The sequence below is a fragment of the Eurytemora carolleeae genome, unplaced genomic scaffold (assembly GCF_000591075.1).
Source record: "Eurytemora carolleeae unplaced genomic scaffold, Eaff_2.0 scaffold23, whole genome shotgun sequence".
NCBI classification, from domain to species: domain Eukaryota; kingdom Metazoa; phylum Arthropoda; class Copepoda; order Calanoida; family Temoridae; genus Eurytemora; species Eurytemora carolleeae.
This window is the reverse complement of record NW_019396045.1, coordinates 97465-108209: the sequence shown is the minus strand read 5'-3', so window position 1 is coordinate 108209 and position 10745 is coordinate 97465. Positions and strand designations below refer to the sequence as shown.

Genomic DNA, 10745 nt, shown 5'->3' with positions numbered 1-10745 from the left:
ATTGCTTACATTAGGATTAAAGCTACAATTGGATTGTTTTGTCAGTCTATTTTGCAATTGCAAAACGTATTACTCTCCGGAAAATTTAAACCGTGGTTAAACATAACTTAGAATTGTCGTAGGAGGCTGATTTTTTGCATGCAAACTCAGAATTATGTATATTACATGCATTTTTTGGTTTTGACGGAATCTGAGCAAAAGTGCGCGCGCGCGCTTTTTGTGAAAAAATGCGACTTTTTTGACAGTAAATCAATGTTAACTTCATTAATTGCACTTGAACATTTTTCCTGGCACTCTTAAAACAAATATGCGCTAAAAAATTTCACCTCCAAAGGCTTAAATGTCCGCGCGCGCGCGCAATAAAAGAAAATATCTTTGAATACTTATGTGCTAAGTTTGGCCTAAGTTAGAATAACAGTTGCATGAGACACATCAAACTATAGCAAAATTGGGACAAGGAATTCATTTCCGAGGTCAAAATAGACATTGGAGCATTCTGACCGGCGCGCTAGTAGCCAACCATTACATTATGGGTCATCTTAGTAAATTTTTTACATGTTGCATGTCGATTTATAGGTTATTTGGCACGAGGAATTCATTTCTGAGGTCAAAATAAATATTCGAGCATTCTGACCGGCGCATTAGTAGCCGGCAGTTACATTATGGGTCATCTTCCCACAAATTTACATGTTGTATGTCGATTTATAGGTTATTGGGCACGAGGAATTCATTTCTGAGGTCAAATTTAATATTGGAGCATTCTGACCGGCGCGCTAGTAGCAAACCAATACATTATGGGTCATCTTCCCACATATTTTACATGTTGTATGTCGATTTATAGGTAATTGGGCATGAGGAATTCATTTCTGAGGTCAAAATAAACACATTTTACAGAAAACATTTAGACATGTCCAATGTTCATTACAGATAAAAGTTATCACGTTTACTAGTTTGAACAAGTAGCAAGTAAATTATTGAGAATTGTCATCACATTAGATCATAATTGATGTACAGAAATGACCCTGCAAATGAATACATTTTCTATTTCAAGCATGCTTAAATTGTTTCTTTTCAGATTCTTGTGACCTGAGTCTAAAACTAAAGAACGAAAAGTTTTGACTTAAATTTTAAGTTCATGGTTAAATGCCACTTCTGACTAAATTTAAACCTGAACTTTAACCGTGAGGTTAAATATTTAAACCTGTGGTTCAATATTTAACTTGCCGAAATCGACGAGTTAAAATTTAAACACAGGGTTTGAAATCTTGAAATCCCTATTTGTATATCATCATTCAGCGCTAAACGGCATTCAACTAATTACGATTTATTAAGTAAAAACCTTGATTTAATAAAATTTCACGTTTTAGATTAATTAATGTTTGCACGTAAACCCAAAATACGGTTGTAACTGGAAATATGTTTTGTTTTCCGTCACGTAAATCATTTAAATTTAATAATTACCGAATACCGATACTTACATAATAATTCTTTAAATCCTTTCTCTGATTGGTTCGGATTTTTCCCGGGAAATTCAAATTTAAAATTGAGAAAGTTTAATATTTAAGTAGCTATTCATTATTTTACAGAACTTTTAACCTCGAACTTAAAATTCGCGCATTCTTTAGTTTTAGACTCTGGATTCTAAGAAATATGGTAATATACCAATTTGAAGATGTTTTCCGGTATGGACTCGAATTTTGTAGGATAAACCACATAGTAGTAGGTCAGAATGCTCTGCTTGTGATTTACTCCACCTAGATGGATTCTTCATTCCTGTGGTCTAATACCTAAACCCTGATATACAACCTGAACAAACTTTAGAAAAACTATGATAGGTGGACCCCATAATTACCCTATGGCCAGCAGCGCGCCGATCAGAGTTCTGAAACTTAATTTTTCTTACCTAAGAAAGAGAATCCTTGTTTCTAGTACCCCAGAATCGACATACTACATGCAAAACATATGACAGGATGACCCATAATGTAACTACCGGCTACTGGCGCGGCGGTCAGAATGCTCGAATATTTATTTTGACCTCAGAAATGAATTCCTCATGCCAAATTACCTATAAATCGACATACAACATGTAAATATGTGGGAAGATGACCCATAATGAAACTGCTAGCTACTAGCGAGCCGGTCAGAATGCTCTAATATTTATTTTGACCCCAGAAATGAATGCGTCGTGCCCAATAACCTATAAATCGACATACAACATGTAAATATGTGGGAAGATGACCCATAATGAAACTGCCAGCTACTAGCGCGCCGGTCAGAATGCTCTAATATTTATTTTGACCTCAGAAATGAATTCCTCATGCCAAATTACCTATAAATCGACATACAACATGTAAAAAATGTACTAAAAAGTCGCATTTGTTCACAAAAAGCGCGCGCGCGCGCGCACTTTTGCTCAGATTCATTCAAAACCAAAAAATGCATGTAATATACATAATTCTGAGTTTGCATGCAAAAAATCAGCCTCCTACGACAATTCTAAGTTATGTTTAACCACTGTTTAAATTTTCCGGAGAGTAATACGTTTTGTGGCCCCCCCCCCCTTTAATCAGATGTAAGCAAAGTCTTATTTTAATATATTATCAAAACACCCTGTAGGGCTGAAATTTAACTAGAAATAGAAAGATGAAGAGCTATATTTGTTGAAACCATACCATTCCAGATAAAGGGTTGATCTCCTCCTACCTGAGCTGAAGTCCTGCAGCTACCACTAGGAAATCGTAGGAGATTTTATCCCCACTCTCTGTTGTGACATAATTCTCCTCGGGTTGGAAACCTGTCACCTTCTCTCTAGATAGATAGATAGTTAACATTTTTGGTTTGATACTAACTGAACCGATATAAGCATAATCTTTTCAATTGAATAATTTAAGTTTAATTCCAGAGACCGGGAAACTATGGGAAATCAACAAAAAGATGCTTGAGAAATGATTTAAAGACTGCTTCAAAATAAAAATGAAGTATTTAAAGAAAGCCGAAAGTGTCCAGACCTGGCAAATGTATGCTTGAAAGCGTGAAGCTAGACAGCAGGACTAGCATTAGTTCAAAATTACGTGATATTTTAAACTCGGCATTTTACAAACGTTAAGAGTCTGATAAGTAAATAAATCAGATAAACACTTCTTTGTCTAGCAGGGAACACATTCATAAATATGTTTTTCATCATATTAAAAGGGACTGTAAAATAAAAATAAAAGGGGGTATAGGCTGAAACCTAAGTATTTTAGAAGTTGATCAAGAACCAAGAGTTTGATTTATCCTGTCTCGAGAAGTTGAATAAAAATGTGTCAAATTTGAACGAAAATTTATGTAAATAAAATTTCGTATATAAATCGAAGGAAACAGATCACATTCAGCAAATAGGCAACCTATCTAAAAAAATATCCTAGAGGAACCTGAAAAACTTAGGTTAGCCCCTATTATTATTTGAATTTTATAATTTTTCATTTTTAATAGACATAATTGATAATATAATAAATACGTCCATATCATGTGACAGGAGCCCGCGATTTAAAAGCTTCGGCTCAAGTCGTAATTCCTTAAACCCAACTTTAAGACCCAATCTTCGACCCAACTCTAACGACAGCTTGTGTCACGTGATTGACAGCTGCAAGATCTTCAGCTCGACTTAAGGAGTTAGGCCCAATGAAAATAAAACCGACCTTGATTGGATTTAGTGGAGAATAAGGCTTAATGTTCCGTCTTGTTCTCATAAAAACTGGGAATGCGCTAATTTCTACCATGAAAATCCGCCAAATAGAATATTAAACCTGTTTTTTGAATTCAACTCTAGCTGTGGAAAATAAGATGCAGCTTTAATCTGAAAGCTCAAGCCGTAATTAAGGTCCAACGACAGCTTAGACCTAAGCCGTATTTCCCCGAATTTTTCAAATCGCGGGCTCAGAGCCCGCGATTTAAAAGCTTCAGCTCGAGTCGTAATTCATTAAACCCGACTTTAAGATCCAATCTTCGACCCAACTCTAACGACAGCTTGTGTCACGTGATTGACAGCTGCAAGATCTTCAGCTCGACTTAAGGAGTTAGGCCCAATGAAAATAAAACCGACCTTGGTTGGTTTTAGTGGAAAATAAGGCTCAATGTTGAGTCTTGTTCTCATAAAAACTGGGAATGCGCCAATTCCTACCATGAAAATCCGCCAAATAGAATATTGAACCGGTTTTTGAATTCAACTCGGTGGAAAATAAGATGCAGCTTGAATCCGAAAGCTCAAGCCGTAAATAAGGTCCAACGACAGCTTAGACCCGAGCCGTATTTCCCCGAATTTTTTTAATCGCGGGCTCAGAACTCACACCAATGGCAGTGCATTATCATTATCACGTGTCTCCATTTGTTTCACGTGACCAGTATATTGCACTGTTCTGGTCACGTGATACGGACGTATAAATAATCTTATCAATTATAACTTTTATAAATGAATAATTATCAAAATAAAAAAATGATAGAAGCAAACCAAAGTTTTTCAGGCACCCCTGGGATATCGTTGTTTTCAGATTGGTTACATATTTGCAGAATATGATCTGTTTAAACCTTCGATTTTTATACAAAATCTTATATTTATACATTTCAGTATAAATTTGACATGCAGTTTTATATCAATTTCTCGAGAAAGAAACATCAGATAGAACTCTTCCGGGTCTCAATCAACTCCTGAAATGCTTATGCTTCATTTTTCCTTTACAGTCCCTTGTAAAGTATGGGTTGGACATACTGGTGAGGAGGGTGTGTGTATTCGCTAACTAGCTTTAAATTGGAAGAGATTTAATAAAAAACTTGAATCTAGACCTGTTGTTTATGCCAAGGAATAAGAATAAAGGGAAGGGAAATGGCGCTGGTCTGGCATGAGAAAGCAAGTCGCACTGCATGCAGACGAGTCAAGGAAATTGCAGAACAATTTGTCGTCAACAATAATAAAGCTTACACAACGATAGTTTATTGTACAGTGTACACTTCATTCAAAATTCAAGTTATATTCTTTGCATGAAAATTTGCCTGAAAGTGTTGATTTATATGTATGAATAATATATTACATGTATATTAAACTTATTTTTAAGTAAACAATTAGCAATAAACAAATGTACCCTCTTAGACTGTACAAATACCGAGATTGTCAGTTCATTATCACGCACGCACACTATTTAGGTACATACACACAAACATGAAGTTTCCGCCCCCTTGTTTATGCTGGTTTGCTCTAATGTATTATACTGGTAGCTTTCTGTTTTCAGTCAATATTTACAGAAATTCAAGAATTCATAGAGATTCAGGGTTCATAGAGATTCAAAGATTTAAATAGATAAAAGGATTCATAGAGACTCAAGGATTTATAGAGATGCAAGGATTCATAGAGACTCAAGGATTCATAGAGACTTTAGGATTCACAGAGACTCAAGGATTCATAGAGGCTCAAGAGATTCAAGGATTTATCGACATAAGGATCTAACTAGTTTCATGGATTCATGGAGATTCAAGGATTCATTGAGATTCAAAGATTCAAAGCGAGTCAATGATTCAGAAATTCAAGGAATCATAGAGATTAAAGTATTTATAAAGATTCAAGGATTAATTGAGATTCAAGGATTCGTAGAGATTCAAGGATTTGTAGAGATTCATAGAGATTGAAGGATTCATAAAGATTCAAGGATTCATTAAGATTCATAGAGATTCAAAGATTCATAGCGAGTCAATGATTCAGGGATTCAAGGATTCATAGAGATTAAAGGATTTATAAAGATTCAAGGATTCGTAGAGATTCAAGGATTTATAGAGATTCAAGGATTTATAGAGATTCAAAGATTCATGGAGATTCAAGGATTCAAATAGATTCAAGAAATCTCACGAGACAGACATCACAGTTAAAATACTGTCAACCATTAACTATAAGATCTCGTCTTTAACTTAAAATCCCCTCTCGGAGACACCAAACCAAATAATTTTAGCCCCGTTTTCTTTATTCTCCGGTAACAGAGTCTAAACACTTTTATTATTGTGAACCCATTTCAAAAGTTAAGCAAAGAATATTTTCATATAAAGAATTAGTGACGTTCGTTAATAATTAATTGTCATTCTTTTCAGAAGTTTAAATATAAAAAAACGTCTTAGGACTCTCCAACGGTTTTAACCTACAGATCCTTAATTAGATCGTAAGAATCTTTCCATTATAAATATTCATAAATCATTGTAATAATTTATATGTTATTATCCATTTCATTTTTTAAGAAATAAAGAGTTTCTTTGCATTATCGGTTTTGATTTGAGGGTTATCCCGTTGTCTATCTGTTTATTATTGAGAATCTTGCAGCTATCCGACAACAAATATTTACTTGATCCAAGTAGCTGAGCTTGGAAGAACTGACTCCATTGATTTTCCAGATTGTTCCAAGGTCTTTAATCCTCCCCCTACCAAAGTCCACATAGGTTGGTAGTAATGCATTGTGGCAGGATCTATCACAGCTACCTAATCATGGTTCTTAAATAGTTTAGATAAATTGAGAATATTTATCAACTGTTCATTTAAGGAAAATGGTTAGTTAAAAAATCACATAAAACTATAAGCTTGAGAACCCAGCTTTGCCTGTAAACAAAGGTTTCATTAAGAGAGTCAACCCGTTGAACTAATAAATTTAAAAGCAGGCTAAGAGAAGGAGATAACCCTAATAATAGTCATCATGCAGGATCTTCTCGATCTATCTCAATTTTTTTATATATATTCAGAAATTCGTTGATCTTAGATTGGATTTTGAAGTTAACTAGATGGTTTTTTAAACAACAAAATCAAACTCAAATGTATAGTTTTAATTGAAAATTTTGAAATGAAATCCAATCATCTAGTAGAAACCTTGGTCGTGATCCTACCTTTCCTGTTCCCAGTTTCCTGGAAAACTTCGCGGCTGTTGCGCATCCCCCGGATCCACCGCCAACCACTACAAGTCTAAACTTCCGGATAATAAATTCTACTATAACACTCTATGATGTTAACAAACAGGGATGAAAAATCAACTTATTTTATCAGGGGGAGAGTGGGGGGGGGGAATCAACTCTAAGTAAGAATAAACACCCCTGCAAAATTCAGGGAAGGAAATACGTCTCTATGGCCTTTAAAATTAATTAGAAAATTTTGTAGCAAATTATCATTAAAAAATGAACAAGAATAAAGGCCCCTGGCCCACTTTGCTTGATTGATGGGAGTGAGTTGATTAAATCAAGTATTAGGAACAGTGGATTGGATTTATAATTAATTATAATTTCCGAATATTTGAAAAAAAATGTTTCAAACCCTCTTGATGGTCCAATGCGTGACATTAAAAAATGAACAAGAAAATAGGACCCTAACACACTGTCTGATTGATGGGTTTGAGTTAATCAAACCAAGTTTTAGGGATTTAAAAACTTTAATATATTCAGAAAAACAAAAAAGGCTTGAATCTGTGATAAGAATGGACATTATGTTAATTTTCATTTTTAAATTCTATATTTTAATATTTATCTATCCATCCCTGAAATGTTGGTCTGCCCCAAGGCAACTGCTGGAACTAAAATATTTCTGCCTGAAATATGAAAATAATTAAAACAACAATATTTGTTTCTTTAATAAATTTGTGTTTACGTAAAATTAGTTTAAATTAAACAAAAATTATTGAAGTAAAAAATTGATAATTCTTCAAAAGAACAAACTAGCCTACCCTAGTGTAGACAAGCTTTTTTTCACAGGCTGCAGAACCGACATGTTTGAAAATCTGAAATGTAAATTGTCTAGACTTTGTATTTTGCTAGAAATTATACGAAAATTAACACTTAGCTATTTAACATTGACAACGTTACAAGACAACAATTTATAAATATTTATTGGAATAAGAAAACTTATCGTTAATCGTTATTATTAGCAAAATATTCGTTTAATTTAACAATTTTAAATATCATCACTTCATATCCTTTGTAAATTGTTGTACACTCCCGTGAAGCTGCCTGCAGTATGCCTAATGCCTGGATACAGTGCCTGCTTTAGATATAACCTGGAGTCTCTAGAGATAGATAGATATCGATAGATAGATAAATAGATACGTGTATAGAGATGAACAGATATATATATATATATATATAGAATATATATAATGCATATTGTGTAATAATGATTATTACAGAAGATTCAATTCTGTCATGTTATTGTAACAATTAAGTCAATTTAAGGGTCAACATTTAGTACTGAATTTTAGAGTTTACCCTTGTTTATTTGTTTGTTTAAGTGTCCATGATTTACCTCAAAAAAGGTATCATGGAAAACAATACTTAAAAGCTAAAAAAGCGAAACTGCTCTTAATATTCTACAACAATTATTTAGCTTTAATTAGATCTTAATTAACCATTCAACAATAAATTAACTTAATTGACAAAATTAAGAAATTTACTCAGATTTGCAGAGAAGTCCTCGATCGATGTAAAAAAAAAAACTGATCCAAGAATTTTTCCAGTTCGCGTATTTTTGAAAAAGTTTTTGCGGATTTATTGGGAACCAATTAAAAATAACTATAATTTGAGGTTAATTATAGCCCCACCCCCACCCTCTCAAAAAAATGCATTGTAACTGGGATTTATTTGTACTATGTTAATTATGTGTACTACGCGTACTTTGTAACCTTCAAAGTTTGCAAAAATCTGAGTGCGACATACAGCTTGCTGAATGCTAAACTCTTTTGACGCAGCACTCACTATGAGATGATATGCTTGCACAAATGTTTTCTGAATTGATTGCTAAATCCAAAAATCGTATACTAGGACAGACCCCTTTTCATCAATTGGAAAATTTTTTCATCCTTATTTGATACTTTTTACATAAAAGTTCAGCAAATAAAATTTGCATAACAGCAATGTAACTCAAAAATCGGAATTTTACGCGTTGCTAAACTTAACCTAACTAAAGTGTCCAAAGCTCAGCCGTCTTAAAAGATATTCAACATTGGTTTTTTACATCTTTTAACGAAAAACATTTTTTATATGAGTTGCATGATTTAGCCAAGCAAGAGGAGTTAATAGGAGAAAATTGGACCAGAAACTTGTCAATAAAACATTTTTTAGACCATTTCTGAACTGACAAAATATTTAAAAATAGCATGGTGTTTAGTTAGAAAAAAAGGTTTAGGTTAACCACTCCCAGATGGAGCTGTCAAAAGGTGTAAAAGAGACGCGATTTTTTACCTTTTTCTAAATATTTGACAAACAAAAAAAAATCAAAAAAAAATTGTCAAATATCGTTTTAGCTATATCTTCGTCATTTTTAAGTGTAGAGCTGTTAAATATATGTTCCTCAAATAAATTCATGGTATTCAGATCGTCATGATTACCCTGCAAGACAAGGGACATTAAATTAACATCAAATTGACATCTTTTTAGAGTGCAGTTATGTCATTTTGACGTCACAAAAAGACATCAAATTGATGTAAAAACGTACCCACTTTAACGTCAATATGACGTCATTTTGAGACGTTAGATTGATGTCAAATATCCTAAAATTATGTCAATTTTATGTTTGATTGATGTCTTCCTTATATTTCGAATTTGTGTTAACATATATATATTATAATATGAAAACTAAAAATACAAAAATTAGTTTTGATAAAAAATAACTAAGAATTTGTTCCAAGCTTTTATATTTATAAAACTTCCTCTGATGCGGTCTTTGAGGTGCTCTTCTTCGATCTTGCTTATTCTTGTCAAATTATCTTCCAAAGGTTTTCTATAGCTTAAAGATCTCGCTTTACTCCAGGATAACTTTACATCTTGCGAGTTTCTTAGAGAACTAATCCTAAATAGTTTTTCTATATGTAATCTTTAAACCCTTTGTTAGAAATTTCTTTTTAATAAACTGTACTATATACTGCTAACCTTGTTAAGATCTGATGTTGGTATAGATCTTGAATTAGTTTTAACTGGTTCAGCTCCAGGGATAACTTTAGGCTGACTCCAGATTCAGGTTCTACTCTGGGTACAGGTTCAGGTTTAATCCAAGTACTGGTTTAAGTTCTACTCCGGAGAAGTTTTATTCTCAGGTATAAATCAGGGTTGGAATATTACAAGTAGCTCCAGGTAGAGTCAACGCTGGGCTCTGGTTCAGGATAGGTTCTGCTCTAGTACAGGTTCTAGTTGGGGTCAGGGGTGAGCCTTATCTCAATCTTCTAATTTTTACATATCTTGAACTTTAGGTTTGGTTCTTGTTTCAGTATCCACGTTGATACATCTTGGATCTGCAGGTTGATTTTCTCTTTTATCAGGTTCTACAGAAATTTACAGTTAGATATTTTTACAGTTAGATAACATATTTTTAAAGTTATCAAATTCCTCCTTTACTTCACATAGTCTGATTTTTCTTTTGATGAATTTTCCTCTTTATCTCCAACAAATCTGGTTTTTTATCTTTAGGAACAGGGGCGAACATAAGGATTCTGTAGGGGGGGGTAAATATTTTTAATTTGGCGCGCGAAGCGCGCCGAATTTTTTTTCCCCACCCCCCCTAGAAAAATATCATGATGTATATCAAATTATTGGTTTTAATTGGGTTTGATTTGCATTTTCCACTCATTTCTGGGATTTACAAACTCAATCTAATAAAGGCTTCATTACATACCTTTCAGCTTTCACCTTGTTTTATATCCTTCATTTAGTCATTTATTTTACATTAACTACAAAGATCTGTAAAAAAACTGAATTTATTTAAT

General features: G+C 33.4%; 1 protein-coding gene across 1 annotated transcript; it reads right to left on the bottom strand.

Moving 5' to 3' along the window:
- Nucleotides 1–2673: 2673 nt before the first annotated feature.
- Nucleotides 2674–8026, bottom strand: LOC111701927 (sulfide:quinone oxidoreductase, mitochondrial). Its single transcript, XM_023473404.1, has 6 exons — nucleotides 7960–8026; nucleotides 7719–7772; nucleotides 7533–7583; nucleotides 6892–6967; nucleotides 6360–6493; nucleotides 2674–2808 (listed from the first exon to the last, which is right to left on the bottom strand). The coding sequence occupies exons 1-6, from the start codon at nucleotides 7962–7964 to the stop codon at nucleotides 2700–2702; spliced, it is 429 nt and encodes a 142-aa protein (XP_023329172.1). The 5' UTR covers nucleotides 7965–8026; the 3' UTR covers nucleotides 2674–2699.
- Between the last annotated feature and the right edge of the window lie 2719 nt (nucleotides 8027–10745).